Below are 21,569 nucleotides of genomic sequence, written 5' to 3' on the forward strand. Positions count from 1 at the left end.
TCCGCGACGATGATGTTTTGCAGTGTTGCAATCTGGAGGGAGCTGAATGGTCTGATGATTTTCTACGACATTTGAGTATAAATGCTGTATATTGACAGCACTAAATTTTTAATGCATTTTAATATTTTCTCTTTGAATATTAAATGAATTAAGTATGATTAGGGGTATTCCTTACCAACGTAATATATGAATTAAAAGGTGGAAAAGTTCGCAATGAATCTTAATGAAAAATAAATAAATAAATGATTACAGAAATCACCTTCTAAATGTTTTCCATTTCTCCTTCAGTTTCACTCTCCCACTCATCTGAGTCTGTATCGGCCGATGAATCTGAGTCTGAATCGGTTTCACCAAATCTAGTATCAGTTCATCTACACACTCATCCATAAGTCCGTCTCTTTCAAAGTAAGAGTCTTCAATTTTTTTCACGTGTTCACAACATTTTACCCATTTCTGTGGTGAATATTCATTAAATAACTTTCCCAGTAATTCTTTCTTTGCATCAAGTGAATCGGAAATGCATTGCCTTGCTTTGCTCCTGATCCCATACCCCCCTCCACACACACACAAGTTCAATAGGATTTAAGTCTGCGTGGTAAGGTGGAAGTCTTATTATAGTGTGCCCCGCGTTTATAAATTTCTTGGCAATCGCGTATTGTTTCACATAAGGTACAGTTTGAATTCTTAAGAAAAGTTGTCTTTTGTTCATTCTCCACAATGTATTTACTCTATTCTCTGCTTCAATTTCGGTTTCGTTTATATGTTTGTCTGTCGTTGATAGCCACTGTATCATGTCGCTTTTAAGTGAAGACATAGATAGTCTTTTATTGATTTGAACATTGTGATAACTGGCATTATCAACGACAACAACGCTGTTTTCGGGAAGATTAGGAAGTAGTTTTTCATCGATCCATTTTGAAAAATTTCTACTGTTCATGTCATCATGATAATCTCCACTTTTTTACTTAGATTTGAACATTAATAGAGCATTATCAACAAACCCAAATTCCCCTCCTGCATGGGCAATAATAAGACGTGGCCCTTTTCCAGTTTCTGTTACACCTATTTCATTCTTACTTTGCCAACACGCCGGTACTGAATGTGATGCGTGAATGTAGGTTTCATCTCAGGCCGGGCCTGTGAATTAATAATGTGAGGCCCGACTCGAGTTAGAAATATGTTTTAGCATTTAGGCTCGACCCAAGGACGCTGATTTCTCTGTAAAGTTGGGGAGGGGGGCATTCAGATGCAGAAGGTATATACATGAGGATTTTAAGACAAATTGCATTCAAATTATGCCAAATAATGTATATTCATAAATACAATAGGGGGCCCACATGTCCTTTGGGGCCTTGAACGTATAACTAGGGTGATAATTAAATCAAATATTTTAATTGTAACTATGCCAAATATTTTGATCCACACTTCTGGAAGAGGAATTAGCTGAAATAAAAGAACCCGTTGAACAAAGTTTTCTCTATTAGTCATCAGTTGTTATAGTTTTTTTTTGGGGGGGAGGGGGCACAAGTTGTATCTTCGGCCTTGGAAGTTGAATAATTATTCATTCTTACTCAGAAGGATGGAGAGCGCAAAATGTTAAACATTATAACACTTGAGACATAGTTTGTACTAACAATAGATTGATAGCAGCTTATTTGTTGTCTTATATTGACAAAAATACTTTTGTCAACTCGTCTCATTGAAGTAAGACAGAAATATTTCCCTTTCACAAAGATGCGCCCCCCGTTCTGTCTTCGCCCCTGGTTCAGTGTCGTAATGTTGTAGTAGGCTCGGCTGTCAGTTCAGTCTTTAATGTGGAATCCAGAAAATTAAGCCATTCGCCTTTTGGTTTCTCTTCGTCATAAAGCTTAATAACGAACATACGCGAATATACTACCGTGGAATACTAAGAGCTATCACCGGAACGCATTTTCAAAAGCGGGATTAAATGAAATGGACCACTGATATGAGAATTACGAGTCGATACTGTAACGCTACACGGTAATATTTGTCATTTATTTAGCTGGTGATATTTGTTGTAGCATAAGTTTGCTGAGTTAGTATCACTGGTATTTTCAAGGCCAGATCAGTGGATGGAAGAGTAGTGGGGAGGGTGGCGGAATACGAAGTGCTCCGCAGCGATCTGCGCATCTTGGTTTGAAACTTGTCGAGTTATAGCAGATTTTTTTTCAGATTTCTGGGTTAAAACAGGGGGGTACAGAGGGGCTAAACGTTGAAAAAGGGAAATTTTAACCAAAAAATCCCTTTCACGGGATTTTCCCGCCTTAGATACATGATGTGGACAAATGAATGGTACCGCCTGAAAGGCAGTTCTATTGTGAAGAGAATGATGGGCGAAACATGACCCTAGGGTAATTAGGGATGTCTCAGGGAATGTTTAAAAATTTCCCTCTGTATACGGGAATATGGGACATTGTCGGTATATTTTTTTTTTTTTTTGCCGGGCTTACTTTTGCACCTGGAAAATTGGAATTGTGCATAAACATTCAGCCCACCGAGTAGTATTTACCAGGTTTTTTTTTTTCAGATCTCTGCGTTAAAACAGGGGGGGTCCAGGGGGGCTAGAACTTGAAAAAAGGATATTTAAACCCAAAAAATTCCGTATTTCCTCATGTTCCCGCCTTAGATACATGATGGGGACACGTGAGTTATACCGCCTGAAAGGCAGTTCTATTCTGAACAGAAGATGGGTGAAACATGACCCTAGGGTAATTAGGGGCATGGTGGGAATTCCTGATAAAATTTCTCCCGCCCTTGGTATTCAAAATAGAAATTTGGCACACACACATTCAGTATACGAAGTACTATTTATCAGATTTTTTTTAGATGGCTACGTTCACACAGGACCACTCCAGAGGGGCCCAAAGTGCGAGAAAAAATTTTCCCTCCGACATTATTATTCCCGCTCCTGGTATATGGTATGAGCATGCAAGTGGTATCATTCGAAAGCCAGTTCCATTCTGAAGAGAATGGGGTATGAACCATGATCCTAGGATAAAGAAGGTAGCTCTTGGAAGCCTTTATGGATGATCTCAATCAGAAGTTCTAGAAGCTCAAGAGAATTGCTGAAGTGTGGCTGCAAAGCTCTTCCTCTCTGCTCAAAACAATGCGTATGTTCAACAAACGGTGTTCAGCGTACACTTGCTGCTGCCGAAGCTCCTGTGATAAACAGCAATGTGACTAAGAAATGTTCTTACTTTATGGAATAGGACTGGTTTATTAATTTTTGGCACTTTGTTAGAATTTTGTTTTGGAATATTCAGTTTTTCAGTAAAACATTGTTTGAAAAAGTTTAAAAATTGTCATATATGCAAAGACGTATTTATAATTTGGCATTTTAGTATCTTACATAATATAATTTATATCAACAATATAATGTTCATTTAATAACAATTACAATGTAATGTAAATAATATGTAATATTAATTTGCCGGGTTCCGATTATGCTTGTAATCACACAACGCTAAGTTTCGTCCAGTTGACTCCCTGCATACTCCTTGTATTCTATTGTACAGGTTTCTTAATATAACTATATTTCGACTATTTCTCGTCGGATTTTAACGTATTATACATAACATTAAAGCTCTTTCAAACATTATATGATACATGTTTTCATAAAATGTGCCATTTTGGAAGGAAATTCATTTATATGTAAATATGTTTTTACAAAATCTTAAATATTTCTAATTTTCTCGTTTTTATTATACTTCCTTGTCTTCACTACTGCTATATTTGATTACATTTGGGCTTAACTTATAACTTAAAAAAAAGAATAATCGAAATCGGATTATTGGTCACCGAGATAATGCTCTCTTTAAGAGAACATTCCAAAAATCCAATATGGCGGCATATTTCAAAATGGCGGCCAGAAAATGTTGGCACCCTACTCTAAAACGAATTGAATACCGAAGTACTTTCAACCTGCCAAGTTTCATACTTGTGTCTGGCGTGTCACGATCCGAGCATTTTTTGTTGTTAAGTGATCAGACTAATAGGGCATAGCCGTGGGACAGGGCTGGATTAACCCATCTGGAGGACGGGGCTAGAAAAAAAATATGTTGTCCCTGCTGACTTCACCTAATACATTTCTATGAAAGTACAATAGAAAAGTTAAGGGAATATGATTCATATTTTTGATCATATTTTATTTTATGATGATGATGATTGTATCTTCACGATTTTTTTTAGATATCCAGTTGAGATTTTGATCAAAGTTGAGGCTCCTATCCAGCTGGAAGCCCAAGGCTATAGCCCCCTAACCCCCTCCCTTAATCCACCCATGCCGTGGGACGATACATCAGAGCGAATTGCCAGAGAGTTTCTCTACATACTTTGCTATTGGTACACTTAGTGCCTTTCTTTCTCAACTAACATACATGCATGTTTTATGACTGAGATTGATGGAATTTCGATAATTGGAATTAACTGTTGTTGGTATGAAATTTAAATGGTTTTCTAGCATCGAGCCTATATGAGACATGCATTTACAGCAACCGACGTAAGATAGTAATGCGAATCGAACTTGAGTCTCCCACGCCAATGACGCGTATGAAATAATATTGCCATAAGCGAGCTACAACTGAAACCTAGAACTTCATTGATGCAACTACTATCCTTGAGCAAATGTCGCGTTGTCCCTTCCCTAAACATATCCTGGGATTACAGATAGCCATATTTAAACTGCGGAGAACTCTACTCTCTATGCTTAGTTCATCAACTGAACCCATCAAAAAGTCTATTAGTGGAACGCAGTAATCAATATTGATTTCATTCCTTTACGGTCTACCAATCACGCTTAATCCTTAGGCAATTTACCAAAAAGGAAATTAAAACTCTTCTACATAACTTGTCAGAAATTCCCTCAAAGTACCTTCGTTTATAGACTATTTCAAATAACTCCATTGCCTACCTAAACTCTATGTTGTGAAAAATTGTTCTCAGTACTAGATACGGCATGAAATACAATTGTTTTACCAAATTAAGTTTGAAAACTACTGCTGTTTGAGTATTTCGACACCATGTTTACAGTTTCCATATTAATCAATCATACGTTCAGTAAATCACCAGCAAGCAAACACTGTTTCTATATAGTCATTTTATTTAAACGAACTGAAATCCAAATAGTATCGTGAGTACGCGCAAGCATCTCTACACCGCCCACACTTGCTTACGTGCCAACAAAACGTGTGACAATACTCGGTGCTTTAACTGCAGTCCAGTTCAACGCCCTCTCCATTGCTAGAATAGGCCACGTTCTACATTCCCATAATTGTAATAGAAATCATCAGTCGCTTGTAAGCAAGCTATACTGGTTGGGGCAAGAGAAAAGATAACTCGCGTTTCAAGATACGAAGACCAGCATGCTCACCTATATTAAAACACAACAAAAGTACCACAATAACTTTTCAATCATCTGGGAAAGCGGAAATAAGAAACAAACCCAAAACAAACAGCCCCGTTCTAATTGACATCAATAAATGTGTTCGAAACAAAAAGCTAAGTTCTGAGCTTGATGTCAATTATGAAGGGGCTCGTTGGTTTAGAGTTCAACGCCTCTTTGCAGTACCGAGACTATATGAGAAGTAGATTCACAGTTTTAACGTATGATCCGAACCACATAAGCTTCCATCAGAAATTAATCACGGATCTCCGCGAGAAAGAAGACGTGTACGTTAACCACAAAACCATAAGAATACTCTTAATACCGCGGAGTACTCACGTCTCCTCAGTTACATCATCGTGTAGCTGTAAGTCCCTGTCTCAATTGAGTAAAAGAATTATTTACGTCGTCACGTGCAATCGCACTATTTAGCTCCTAAATCTGACCATTACACGTGACAAGGATTTTATTTTGCGAAAGAACAACATGCAATTATAATACCACTTATTTTTTTTATAAAAAATTACACGTAAAAAAATATGCTTAAATTATTCAAAATTAAAATAATGTACGCCTACGTATCCTGTTCCACCAAAGTGCTGTAACCAAGTGAAAAGCATTTTAAATAATAATAATTATAATAACACGATGTGTGTCTGTCAAATGATTTTAGCATAGAAAGGAGTCACCTAGAGTCACTAAATTTTGTACGCATTTCTTCACCAATCTAATCGCGTATGAAGCATTTATTTATTTTTTTTTTCATTTTTCGTTCGGAGGAGACTGACTGTGGGGAAGGAGGATCCAAATTTATAGAAGTTCCTAGTTGTTCTATACCTTACATGTATGCAACCAACATTACATATTTGTTACGCGGACTTACAGCAGAGGATAAATGCTCGAAGAATGGAATAGTTGTCGAGACATTCATTTCTTTCTATCTAGATTGTGAATTGAGACTCGGGAACGACAGAACGTTAAAGTATTTAATATCCCACGATTATTCCCTTTAGACTAAAGGAAAATAATAATTAATGAAAGTTAATGATTATGAAATTAAACATTCTGTGCTCTCCTATCAGGAATCGAACCTGGGATGAAATGTACCATAGGCACATACTAGCCACTAGACCTGGTGGTCGGGCTCCGGAAACGATGGGTGCTTACAGCTAGTTCTTATAATAATAATAATAATAATAATAATAATAATAATAATAATAATAATAATAATAATAATAATAATAATAAGCCGATTTAGTTACTAACATTCAAACAGCATTGTCTACTGAAACGTATCACGTTTAAAAGCGTTATATCCTCTACTGGTGAAAGGTACAACTGCAAGGCTGCCGGTTCGTTTGTTGGAAAATTAAGAGGGCCGGAAGTGTAGGATGGTTTGAGCCTGTCAGTCGGCAACAATGAAGCTCGAGCGACGTGATTTTCGTGCAATGATCTTTTACGATTTTAAGTACGGTTTAACGCAAGAGCAGTGCCATAAACATATCGAAAAATGTTTCGGGGACTCTGCCTCTTCACTTCGCGCGCAACCGTTTGTAATTGGCCTGTAAGCATTAAACGCAGCCAACAAATCCTGACAGATAAGCCTCGCTCTAAGTGCCCTAGCACCGCAGTTAGGGATGAAAATGTCACAGCAGTAAGAAATTTTGTGAAAAAGGATCGCCCTACGACGAAGAAATTCAAGTCAATCTTAAGTCCATAATAAAAGATTATTTCGGCCTTTCCCAGCGTTACAGACGCTGGGTTCCACATGTACTCACGCCTGAGCTAAAAGATGACCACGTGAACTATGGAGTGGTGCAGCTAGGCCTATATGGTTAAAAGAAGCAAAGGAAAAACGTTTATAATATCATTAGAGGTGATGAAACATATATTCACAATTATATCCCCAAACAAAATCCAACCGACAGTACGGCGTTTTCAAAATGAAACTGCAACATCGAAAATTAAACAAGGATGGAGCGTGGGTAAAGTTATGGTATCTCTTTTTACTAAGACTGGTCATGTAGCAACTATACAGTTAAGTACAGATGATAAGACGCACAGTAACAGCAGAGTAGTACATTACTTACTGCTTTCTAAGTGTCTTTGAAGCTTAGAAGTTTACCCACCGAAAGTCTTCACTGTCTATTTTCATCACGACAATGCATGGTCACATAACAGCGAAAACTTTGAAGTGGAGTCCGTATGCTACCGCACCCGGGTTATTCTCCAGCGTTAGCTCCGTATTACTTCGCCTTCTTCCCAAAACTCAAGAAAAAGCTTCGAAGATGTCTGTTTCAAACAAGCAAAGACGCTATCGTAACGTTAATAATGAAATTTCTATTCCAAAAAACGAACTTTTAAAACACATTTTACTCGTGTTTTTTTTAAGAAGGCAACAGTATATCGATGCTTTTGAGAAATTATAAAAGGTTTTATGTAAATAGGTACATTGATTTCTCAAACAATATCTTAAAACTTTCGGCATGACTCTCGATAATAATAAACTTTAAGCATAGAAGTCACCTACTGACTCCAAATCTTGTACGCAGATGGATCACCATCAGATCTAAGCGTGTACGTAGCTGTTTTTTTATTTTTCCAGCTGCGGGAGAACAAAAGTTTCTGACTGTTCTTAAGAACAGCTTGCCTGCATGTAACCGAGTATATAAAGGATAAATACCTCGACGATGGAATGATTGTGAAGGCTTTCCTTCTTCCTCTCTTTTGTCGAGGTTCTGATAAAACCTGACAACGAAGGGTGCATACAGATTGTACGCTTATAAAAGTCCATATCAAAAACCAAATATGGTAGTCTATCTGAAAGATCCCAAAGGATTTTTCCCCCCTTCACAGTACCATATTTACCCTAATTATCCAATTATGATGAAAATAAAAACAAGTAATACTTGTCAAGGCCACATTGTTAAAATGTAAAATCCAAAGGGAAGTGAAGCATTTAGTGCAAATGAAGGCTCCCGCAAGAAAATCTTACTCTGTTTAAGTAATATGTGTAAGAAGTCACAGTCGCATGCAGTTGCTGATGTACTTGCAAACAGGCCAACTACCAACATTTACGAAAGCCAATTACAAGATCACGTTACTTTTCAATTAATTTCAACTGTCTAAACAGAAATATGCTACTCCTTCTTGCGCAAGCCAACACAAAAACAAAGTTAATAATGAATAAATAATTTTAAAAAAGTAGTTCTCTCTCTTTTCTATAAAACCATTAATGGTCCCGTAAGTGTACCGAAATCCTCACAGAAGGAAGTTATGATACAGAACGCTGCATACAATAAAAAGAAGCAAGCAAGCACCCTTTATCATGCGTAGTTATCATTCACCAGAACTCGCCCGGAAGCTACACCGCTTTGTTTCTCGTCTTAGAAGTCGTCTTGACCTCAATCTCTCGTCTCGTCTGCACACGCAGTGAGGCAAGAGAGCGTTACGTCCACCCACTGAGGACTCCAATGTAGATTATAACAACCGGTTTGACCAGATGCTACCTTGCACATCCAAGCGAAGCAACCAAACCACCTCCGCCTTGCTCTTATTGTAAAACGTGATCAAGTCCAATCCAACAGAGGTGGTCGCTCGCCTTCCTTCAAGAAATCAAAGTGAAACTACAAAACTAAACTCTACTATTCTCTAACTGCAGAGAGAGAGAGAGAAATACTGTTCAACTGGATTATGAATTTCTACAAAACTTCTCTTCACCTCACTCTTGAGAGACCGGGCTGTGACTCGAATAAATTCTCTTCAGGCCGCTTCTACCTCATTACCCTCTCGCTGTAATCCAAAACAAGCAGAATCACAAGCCCTACAGCAATCGCTACCTTTTTTTAGCATATCACGAATTTCATAGTATCTAGACTCGTAAGAAACCTATAGATGAATCAACAAATGACAAGAGAGAGATAGAGATGATAGAGAAGAGCTACTGGAAGGCAAGTTTGACAGTGATGCTATCTCGCCAACATTATTAGAAGAGATGATAGAAAAAAAGATTGTGTATTGAGACACGCGCAACCAGCGCTGGTTCTGTGTACACAAAGCTTCCCGAAAGAAAATTTTGGGTAGAAAATTTCCCGAATTCTCAAATTCCCGTTTTCGTGTACGACATACAATCACAGATTTGTTTCCATTTAAACGATTGCTTTATTCTGAAAAGAATAAAATGTGATCAATGATGCTTGGATGAATAGTGTTGAAAAAGAAGATACTTAGCTGAAAATCAAAGGCCAACACTTCTTTTCACTTACAATCTCCTTTTGTGTGTGTGTGAAAAGTCCCACATGGGAGCCAAGTATTTGGAATTTGCGTCATTATAATTACGACTACTAATGCTCAATATAAGAACCAGACTAACCATAAATACAAAAAAGTATGTGGAACTGGATTCTATTTAAAAAGTCTCTATCAATGTTAGTAAACATCCAAAAACAAAATTCAACTTCCCGGTACTCGCTTGCAAAAATCCTGGAAACATGATACATACAAACTAAAATGTTCCATGAGCGTTCAAACAAACAAAAAGCGAATATTTCATCTTAACGTCCCACAAATATGCCCTTTAAGCTAAGGGAGACGATGATTAAGACAAGTGAATGATGGTGGAATTATTGGTAGAATGTGAAAATGGGAAGAAACGGGAATACGAGAAAACACACGGACACAACGTTGTCCACCACAGGTTTATTTGGCCGGAATCGAACTGCACACCTCACTGCCGCAGAGGTAAACACTACCACTGAGCCACAGTGCCCCCGCCATGAATGTTCAATTTAAGCTTTGGTTCAATGATAGTAACGGGCACAATGCTTACACTTAATTCCATCTCTGACCACATAATATGTATTTGATTCCTGCTACTAGTCGCCCTTTTTTTTTTTTTTCATGCTGTGGAAAGTAAATAACTACTATTACAATGCTTCCACGTAACTTTCTAGTTTAAGAAAAAAATACTTCTTAGTCAATGTCTTTTGGATGATCATTCTTGTTCAGTTTGCCATATTAGCTTATGGCGCCGTAATTGATTTGAATACCAAATCTTTGATAATGGAAAACATAAACTTCGCTAAGTAGTATCTTCTACATTGTAAACAATTAAGTGGAGGAGTTTTCTTAAAGGAGGTGGGACCAATGAGTCCCCTCAATGTAAACAATGGCTCGACTAGAAAATCAACTGGTATTTCTAACCTCGTTAAAGCAATATAACTACACTGGATGATATACGGAATACACTGAGTTAGGTTATATTACTATGGACAAACAAAACAAGATATCTGTTTCCATTTCACAGCAGCAAGTGTAAAGCTTGTGTCTCTCATATATTTTCTGATAAACTTACGTCATTAAACTACTTCCGGTCTAAGACACAACATATCATGTTGGCTACCAGAACACAACATGAAGAGAAACAGATCAAACAAAAGTTCATCCTACTAAATGCAAGTAAATCTCTTATCAATACCCACCAAGACATCAACTGTACAGGATTTTAGAAATGTTTGTTTCCACAGAACCTGAACAAAATAATTAATAATAATAATAATAATAAAGACCGCCACCATGCTACACAATCATTAACAGCGACGATTGAGCTAAAAGTACAAAAAGGTATTAGGAACAACGTAATTCTGGAGATGAGTACTCACTACTGTGACTAATAATACAATGCTCACTCCAAAGCTAATCCTATACTCAACTCCTTTAATGAGAAAAATAAAATCGACCAATATGAATTCAAACTACGAACTTAAGCGTACATAATTCCAGATATTTTGTCACTGTATGAAGCATGTACAAACTTAACGGAAAGGCAATCCTACAAGAAATAAACGATAAGCTAAAAACAACTACGGGTAGCAGATGAGCAAACAGAGAAGAGCTCAAATCCCTTTTACGCAAGCTGAAGTTCCAGTTACAATCTGGCAACCTCGCACTACTAAGGGTTGAAATGAAAACTAGAAGGGGAAACAAACGATGGATGGGGTTGCAGCAAAAACGTTGCCATGCTTCGAGAGATTTCCATACACAACGCACACCGACTGCTTCCAGAAAACTGAATACAAAGCCAGAAATTACGATGGAGCAGCCAACTGTAATAAATGCAGGGTCCTGTTATAATGCCTTCGATTTAACTGCAATAACGGTTTCCGAAGCCAGATTTGTGCTATCGCTTTCTTACAGTTGTTGCCTCCTACTTTTTTCTCAATTCTATTACTCTCATCGCAGTACATTTGACATCTATGCAATCACCGGGGTGGGAGATAACCACTCGCATCTCAACTTACATTGACCTAGGTCATTAAAAAAAAAGAAAAGAAAAACACTACAGATTGAAAACAATCGCATTACACAATGTTCAGAATTTATATACTGTAAATCTCACCATAACACAGACAGCATAATGTTTTATGCGCTTACCTCCGGCATTTTTGTTATTAAAAACTGCAGGGCGATACGGACTCCACTGCAAGACTGGCTGACCCCGACAAATCTTATTATTCGGGAAATCCGAGTTCGATTCTCAGTGGTGTGGATCCCACGTTAAAGTGTAGGTCCCTGTCTCATATAGACTCGCTGCTGAAAGACGCTAAACTTCAATTTTAATAATAACGAAATTTCATTGTTGGCAAGCACAATGCTTTAGTACTGAGTGCTAACATCTGATGCAAGGGGACCCAGGGTCGATATCCGGTCACGTGAGCCTGTGGTGGATAACACCGTGTTCATGGGTTATTCCGGGATTTTCTCGTCCCCTCGCACATTGTCATTCACAAATTATCTTATACTCGCTCACTTCCATTAACCATGCCATTTCGTTAGTCTAAATGACATAAGGATGGGACGTAAAATTAAAAATTCAATTTCACTTCAAATCTCATTATGACTTTATTTACAGCTCTACCTATCTCCAACTTCACAGCATATCTTAATTGTTTGATTGGAAATTGACTATTTCTTTTCTGTATCAGTTTAAGAGATGAAATCAGAACAAAAGTATACAATCTAAGAAAATGGAGACGGCAAATGCACCTTCGTATCCAAGGTTATACCTAAAACTCCATGGATTTCTGTAATAGTAAGTTCGAACTTTATAACTACACTGCGGAGTTTATCCAAAACCTAACAGGCCTATATCTGAAATTTTTATGATGCTTAATTCCAAATACGTTGAAATCCAGTCTTTTTCATTTTAAAACTAAAAATTTTTATAACGGAGCCAGCTAATCCTGGCCAAAACGCCTGTTCACACTGCCCTTCACGAAGAAAAATACACAAAACTAACAACGATATATTATGCAAAAAGAAAGATTACGCCATTCCCGATTTCCTGTCCATTTATTTATAATCAATGAGTAGATTATCAAACATCCTAAATCAGTATTTATTTTTATTAAATGGCTATCTAATGCCTAATGTGCAAACAAAATACGACGCCCAAGCAATTGCAGATCACTGAAGACAACAAATAAAATATTATGAAGCAAAACACAACCTGGCCTTCTTACACAATCTCGGGATGAGGCCTCTACTTTCAAAAGGAGAGATTAATTATGAGGTCATGATCAAAATTTCGAGCAATCTCAATGCGTTTGCTTTGACATCGGGAAAGTTAATTTTTAATACAGCACCTAAAACTATATGGACAACTTTACCCGAAGTTATTGTCAGAATATGTAATACAAATATACCGAACTTTGCTGGTGGTAACTGAATATTCTCCGAGGCTAACGCAGATTGTGATAAAAACGAAAATGTGAAAGTATGGAAGTGGGAGGAAAGGGAAGAAGGTCGAGAAAACTACATACAGTGTGTTTGTCTTCACTTGGCAGAAGCTAGAAAAAAACAAGAGACCCCACGCACCGGAGATGAGTGCTCTTCCACTGAGCCACAGCGACCTCCCGACTGCATACATAGGCAAGATGTTCGTAATTCCACCAGACCAGATACTATTGACTATGTGGAAAGTTACAGCTTCAACAAGGAGCAGCTTTGCTTATTAGCACTGTGTCTGTTTTCCTAAAGGTTCTGATCGAAATAATAATATGTAGTGGGGTATTTATATCTTTATTGGAAATTTTCGGTTTTGATTAATGCACTTAACTTCTCTTTTCAGATCTGATGATAGTCAATACACTATATATGCATGACATCACTCATTGAACTATTCCTTAATATCCCTCTGCATCAAGAAATTACTACTTAGACTTACGAACTATTACAGAAGTTTTTATACGGAGCACGGTGCCTCAGTGCTAGTGTGCTCACTTCTGGTACCCGGAGTTTCAGGTCCAGTCTAGAGCCACGTTGAGTTTATAGTGGTCAACATGGTGTCTGTGCCTTTTCTCGGGTTCTCCCACATTCTCATTACACCAAATCAATTTACTTTCATTAATCACTTACTTGCTTTAGCCTAAGAGAAAGGAAATAATAGTGGGATGACAAAAAGAGAAATCAGCAGGTTTACACAAAAAAAATCATAATATGACCACTAGTACATTTCGCCGTGTAGCTAGATCGCTAAACAAACATGATTTTCAATTGTTTGGTTTATTAATACCATAAATGTAACTGAAATGGACATCGATGCTCATGAAAAACAGCTACGACTAAACCCTAGAAGTAGTTAACTATCAAAAACCCTTCATCATTTATAATGTATCAACTGAGACCGGACCGTGCACATTTGGGGTTACTCCACGGTCCCATTCGCCCTTCTTGCTGATCTAGTGGCTAGGGCGTGCGTCTTTGCTGCACGTAGTTCCAGGTTCGATTTCCAGTGGAGGAGTAAAAAATATTAATTTTACAATCATTCACTTTCATTAATTATCCGTTTCCTTTAGCCTAAAAAGAGTTTTAAACACCAGTACGTGTTAGATCACTGCCTCATTAATGAATAAACCAAATAAATTCGCAAGGAACAGAATTAATGAAAGTTTCATCCTATTTTAACGAAGTTAACTTTTTCGTTTCGAGCCAACATGAACCAAAACCTAAAATTCTCACCACAAAACATAAAATCCGACCAAACACTATTTTTTCGATCATTTTGGAGTTCGTCCGTGTATGAAATCTTAATTTTACAATCGCGATACATACTAAATTAATACTTCCTTACTGCAAACGAAAACCATAGGAAAAACAGCAGCAGTGCCAATAAGCTCCTCCTGTCTATTTTGAAACAATATGCTCGAAAACGCTCAAAAGACTAGATCACAACAATAAAAGCAATATCGACAATGCACTGGGTTACACCCGCTCAGTGATCACGCTATTCCTACTCTGGGGCGAACAGCACAAGTTGTTACCAAGCCCATCTGACAAAATAAAGAGGAACTTCTTTTCGCATAAAAAGAATCATCACCGATAAGTAATATCAGTTCAATAACCGGTAACACATTGACGGTTCAGATTAAAAACAGTACCTAACCAAATAACAAACAAATATCTGCAGCAGACAACCAAAACAAAACATCGCGGAAACTGGCAACAGCGCAACACTGTTTCCAGAAACATACCCAGCTGGTTGGCCACGCAATAAGCATTAAAAACATCACAAATCATTGTTATCTAAATAAATTTTGATTACTGCAGCAACTTCCAGCCTCAGTTTGCTGATGCTTGAGAGATATTACACAAAACTTACCGAATCACTTACGAAATATAGAATATGGCAATCAAGGCAGAAAACACCCGAATACCCATCCATCTTTTACAAACGTATACCTGTCTCTATGAAGACAAACTAGTTATCAATCATTCAACGACGAATTAAAGCTACAGAACGTCTATTATATTTCAACACATAAAAATGTTTCAACCGTAGAACACACAAGTTCCTTCTATAGCCAAATACAACTGTCCCGGACGAATTACTATTACTCCACCACCCAACTTGAAACATATGGTATTGAAAATCGATTAAATCATCATATATCAAAAAAATTCTTTGTTCAAGAAGTTACACACATTAGTAAAATAACCTGATATTACTAAGATACGAAAAATAAACATTTGTTGTTTATTGAGACATTGTTTATCAACCTTGCCGGGTATGTCTATTTAAAACTATTATGGGCATGTATATTTTTTATATCTGCCTGAAGAAAGATTAGTACACGACATAGAAATAGCTATTAAAAAAAAGAAAAGAAAGAAAAAAACAATACCTTTTTTCGGAAGACCTCTCCCAAATCCATTCCTGGGCCTCCTACTGTTCTTCAAATACCTAGTCGTATGCACAACACTTGTACCGTTCGCCACAACTTCTTTACTAAGTTGTTTTATCAGTCTTTTAGCTTTTCGTTTGATTCTGTGTTCAACACCAACACAATTTGGTTGTACTCCATTAATATGTTCATGTCCCGCAGTCCCTGAAATTTCGCCGTTGACAACGCCATTTTGAACGGCTTCTGGACCATCAGACTCGGATTCATGTCCATTCATAAGCTCACTTTCCATCATCATTAACACAAAGTCAGTCTTTTATAGTTATTATTAGTAAATTTCAGGTACAAGGATGGAAAAATTAATACAGGATCCACCTGTAAAAGCTTGCCAAGTGGCAAAAATATAGGAAATACGCTACTCACAACCCCGGCACAAACAACACTTCCACGGTTTATCCCTCTTGCAACTTGCCTCGCTTGTTTTGACTCTTTGCCACGTGACGTCGCGTGAGATGTATGCGCATGCGTAGACTTGCTGTAAACAAAGAGCTCAGCTAGAGCTAAGTTCCATTCCTGGCAGTAGATCGAATGAGAAGCACCGAGAAAAAAAAAAAAAAGTCAAACAAGTCGAAGAAGTCTAGGAATCTATTAGCTCATTATTATTCAGGTTTTAGCTTGTTCATACAAACACACACAGCGAATGGTAAACTATCTTCTTCTAGTGGCGCAAATCTATCTTCAGATATTGGGGGGATGGGTAAGACTGTTCCTATATATATACTCAAAATATTTATGAAACTAAAAAACAATGCTGTGGAGGATTAGGGGAGCAGAGTTGTTTTCAACACTGGGGGACTTGCAGATTTGAGGCTTATTCTGGGGGGACATCAATTTCCTCTCACTTTCCTTTGTAGAAATCGGACACAATCATATTTCTCCCGAAAAACATATTTCTAATCGGATTATTGAGGGGGGCAGTTCCCCCAGTTCCAACATTGAAGGGGACATATCTCCCTCATCCCCCCGGGATTTGCGCCAGTGCTATCTTCTGCATCATAAATCGCAAAACACGTTTTATGTAGTGAGTTGCCAGAGCATTACAGCTATTGTTTATATATAGTTCGGAATACATATATCGGGTAATTTTGCATCCCATATCTTAACAATGACATTCCTTGATTCTTATAAACTATTAGGGAAATTTGAAAATTTAAGAACGTGTGCCACGTTTTAGTGTATCAGTAACAATACTAGAGGGGGCAAGGGGCGGGAACCCTTCCCAGACATGATGTATGTCAATAATATGAAACAAACTACTTTTCGGCATGCAAAAAGAAAAAAAAGCTGCGTTTATAATTATTATAAAATTAGGGCTATTGTTTAGTTTTGGGGGGGCAGGTTTTTAACCAACTTTTTGCGATATTCTATTCACATTCAGTTAGGTTAGGTTGACATTTAATTCAGACAGCATTGCCGAGCGAGCGTTAGCGAGTAGGCGGGTTAGAGCCACTGTCACAGGGCACGTTTTCTGTCTTCGTTAGTGTTGGCCCCTATTACTAAACAATTACCCCAGTATTCTGCGTATATTGATTATATTGTACTTACATTAACTTAACAGTGTATTTTAAAAATAACTAAATTTTCAGTAGGGATCCATCTGTGCACTTTTATTGTTTTTTTTTATTGAATCTATTCTTAATGCACGTAACAATCGTTTGCTATGACTTGCGTTGCATTCGTCGCTGCTAGTTTTCTTTACTAAGGTTTAACTGTTTTCGCTATACATACAGTGATTTTATTGCGAGAAATTCGATACACTCTCTTCAAAATAAATTGCAACTTTATTAGTATGCTACCCACAAATTGCATACATGTTTATCAGGGGTGCCCACAAGGGGGGCTATGACGCAAAGTGCGTCATTGAAATACTTGGGGGGGGGTAAAAATCTGTATAAATATGTTTGAGGGAGTGTAAAAATTAATCGAAAAGAATATTTTTTTCATGGAAGAACACCTACGGGTAGACAATTGGGGGTGCGTCATGGACATAAGGGGGGGGCACCACTGTGTTTATGCTTTATATGTGCAAACATGCCATAAAAACTATACATGAAACAGATGCAGACTGAGGATAGACAGTCAAAAAATGGAAATGTTAGGTTGAAATGAGTCAGGGCATATGAAAGTGGACTGTCTGCGATATTAATTTCCACTGGCGGTACATTTCACTCCCTTTGTATTTGTATTAAAATTCCCCTGGAGAAATCTTCTGAGACTATTACTGCCTAAACCCTTCCCTGAAGCCTGAATCGATTTCTCTTAGATTTGCGTAAATGAATGTCAGACACGTTTTCTCTGAAGCAAGAAATCTCCGTAAATTAAATTTAGTGGCTTTGTGTCCAACGGTTCAGAAGAAACATGTAGTAACAACAATAAGAACTCTCTCGTTGTGCACTACTTTGGAGTAGCATTTCAGAAAATCGTGTAAGTTCATATATTGTGAACCAAAAAGCTCCTGACTAATAATTTTGTGTCTATATAATTAATGCCTCAGAGATAGAGTGTTCATTTCTGATGTGAGGGTCCCTGGTTCGATCCCAGGCCAATTGAGTTTGTGATGGACAACATTATGTTCGTGAGTTTTCTCGATGTTCTTCCGTTCCTTCTCACATTCTCATTCCATCAATTCTTTCATAAGCATTACTTTCATTAATAATTCGTTTCTTTTAGCCTACTGGATATAATAGTGCGATGTTAAAGGTTTTATTTTATTTTACTACCTCTGTGATTTAACGAATTTCAACATTTATTGCAACTGGAAATAAATTTTCCATTGGACAGTATCCCGTGTCAAACAACTCAACTGTGAATTATTATTATTATTATTATTATTATTATTATTATTATTATTATTATTATTATTATTATTATTACTCACCTCTTCACGAAACTGGATTGAAGAATAATTCATGATCGTTTTCTTAAACATTTATTTTAAATAAACAAACTATAGCAAATTAATCAATACTATTCTCTCCGTTGTCGTTCCAGGCTTTCTCTCATCGTTAGTTTTTGGTGCCTCGGCGATAGAAATCTTCTGGTCTTGGCTAAAGAAATCCGTCCAACCGAGCTCTTAATTCCACATCATTTTTGAACGATTTGCCATGCAAAGCATTCGAAAAGAACCAATAGAGATGAAAATTGATAGCACCAAGTCTGGAGAGTATGCAGGATCTCATATTCGACTTTTTAATTCGCCTCTTTAGGTATATTGGCTGTGTGTGTACAGTAGTTGTCGTGTTAAAGAATAGCGCTATTTTGCCTATTCGGTCTCTTTTGCTGAGTTATTCTGTGAGTCGATGAAGTTGTTGAATGTACGTCTCACATTGTGTGTTTTGTTGCACTCAAGTTGTTCCAAATGAATTATGATTTCCCAGGTCAACCATACATACAACATGGTCTTTCGATGCTGAAGGTCTTGCTTTGCTCGCACAATCATTTGTTTGTCGGGACTGAGTCGTTCTTTTCGCTGCTTCATATTGACGAAAATATATCATTTTTCATCACCAGTGACAATACGTTGAGTGGTGTCTAACCTTGCCGATTGAGTAAAGATTCTTCACCACAGTTTTTTTTCTAACCACAATTCATGTGGTTCGCCAATATTTTATCGTTTCTTGCAGAGATGATTCAGTCACTCTTAATAGCTGTATGATCTGTTCTTGAGAATAAAAGTTTACATTTTTGAAGCACGGAAACCAACGGTACTTTGAAGCATTGCTACTTCATACACCCCACAAATCTCAGAAGGATCTTCAGCGGCCTTAACATTTGTATTTCAAGAAGCAAATGGTGTCAATAATACTCAGTTTTGTTCATTTGATATTCTATTTTGGTGCTCTGAAAAGACCTACAAGTCCATAAAGTCTACAGGTCCGCGTCAGCAACCAACTTTCGCATCTACATGATACGCCAGGAAGAATTATGTGCTATTTGTTTTTAATTTCTTCGATACAAGTCGCTAAGATAATAGAAAAAATTTCAAGACGTAATAATTCATCTTTTCCACTTTTAATTGTTTCTTTTTTGTTTTCTGCTTGACCTATTCTCCATTATTTAACTTGACGTAAATGTTAGAGCGCTCATCTCTGGTGCTACGGGTACCTGGTTCGATTCTAAATCATGTAATATTGTGGCGGACAACGTCATGTCCGTGGATTTTCTCGGGTTCTCTCGTTTCTCTAAGTTCTGCTATTCTCTCGTTTCACCAATTGTTTCATAGTAATCATTTACTTTCCTTAATCATCCGCCTAATTTAGCTTATAGAACATAAAACTAGAAATTTCATTTCCTTTCATTTAACTTGGTGCAAATTGTATGCAAAATTACATTTAGTATTAAGTTTCAATTAGTCAGACAATCAATGATTGTTAAAGTTACTGTCGTGTGATTCAGTCGAAAATTATGGTAGAGAGATTTGACTTTTGAACGAACAGTCGTGGTAATTCAGTGCTCAGACCGTTCACATCTGGTGTGTGGGGGTCTCTTCTTCGATCATTATTATCACCAAGTGGGCTTTGTGTTGAATTGTGTGCTTAAGGTTTCTGAGAATTCTTCCGTTACCTCCCACCTCCTTCATTTTACCATATCATTCATTATCATTTTGTCTCTCTTAGCCCCGGAGTATAATTGTGGGATGTTAGGAGCTCCCTCGTGGCTCTACGATTAGTGTACGCGTTTTCGGCATGAGAGACCCGGATTCGATTGCCGATAAAGTGTAGGTCCACGTCTCATGTAGTCTCACCGCTGAAAGCCACGCTAAACCCTATACTAATCCAACCAACCAATTGTGGGTCGTTAAACTAAAAACCACCACCAACAAAAATGTTACTAGTGTAAAATTTTCGGAAATTTTGAACCGCCTGGAAAGAAACTTTTCCTTTTTATTTCAGAAGGATTGGAAAATTAAAGAAAAAATATATTTTATTCGTATATCATTTCTCTCAATATACACAGTCTTGAATTCAGTATTTCCTGCTTCAAATTCGACAACTATGATTAATGCAATGTTCCTAACAAGGGACATCACCCAATTGTCCGGCTCCGATTTCAATGAAATTTTTGTTGCTGATAGAGGACATGTATTCATTACTTGTGATGACAGAAATTTTTGCCATCGTGCATGTTTTCTATTTTTTAATAATTTTTAAAGGTTGTGATGTGGTTAATAGAGATTACTGCAGAAGTCCCTTACTACCCTTTGTAAACGGAGTATTAATGAAAGAACAACCATGTAGATACGTATAGGGCCTAGGAGAAGTCGTATGGTACGTATGACCTTGACGGCAGCCATCTTGAAATCCGCCATTTTGAATTAAGGTCAAGTTTTTTAAATAGGAATAGGGTAATGTGATACATAATTTCGGGCTAGAATTTAATCAGGAAGACCATGGTGAAATTAGTTTTAAGATGCGATCATTTGGTGAAAAGTTACAGGCATTTTAATTGTTTATACTTACTATGTGCGTAAGTCCCTTACCTCCGCTTCTAACCCGCGTATTAATGATAATAAGTGGATAAAGGTTTCGGTAATACATATTATGCCTAGAGGGAAGTGGTACAATAAGGGTATCATTGACGGCAGCCATCTTGAAATCCGCCATTTTGAATTAAAGTGAAGTTTTGAAAACTGAAAACCATAGCATGTGGCACCAAATTTTAATAGTAAATTTTCCCCAAAAGCCAATGGTATGCTTATTTTTGTTCTATAGTTAACCAGTATGAATTTATGACTCTTCTAATGTGCACGAAACATCCATTATTCGATCTTTCAAACTGGCAACACTCCTAATTTTCACCGCATGTTTTAAGATTCCAACTGGCACTTTGCAATTGTTTCCATGGCTCATGTTTCCTAAATTTATTACATTTTTTTTTAAGAGTTGCGATTTGTCAGTTCATGAATGGTCTTGGGATAAGCATCCAGC

General features: G+C 37.3%; 1 protein-coding gene across 1 annotated transcript in view; it reads right to left on the bottom strand.

The window, feature by feature from the left end:
• The window catches only part of Pdcd4 (Programmed cell death 4), a 114,383-nt gene extending 98,319 nt beyond the window's left edge, over positions 1–16,064 (bottom strand). Inside the window, exon 1 of the mRNA XM_081767765.1 lies at positions 15,583–16,064. Coding sequence (XP_081623891.1) covers positions 15,583–15,880 — 298 coding nt within the window. The 5' untranslated portion in view covers positions 15,881–16,064. The remainder of the gene's footprint in view (positions 1–15,582) is intronic.
• Positions 16,065–21,569: the final 5,505 nt, after the last annotated feature.

Source organism: Thermobia domestica, chromosome 1 (genome assembly GCF_964235325.1).
Source record: "Thermobia domestica chromosome 1, izTheDome1.hap1.1, whole genome shotgun sequence".
Lineage (NCBI taxonomy): Eukaryota > Metazoa > Arthropoda > Insecta > Zygentoma > Lepismatidae > Thermobia > Thermobia domestica.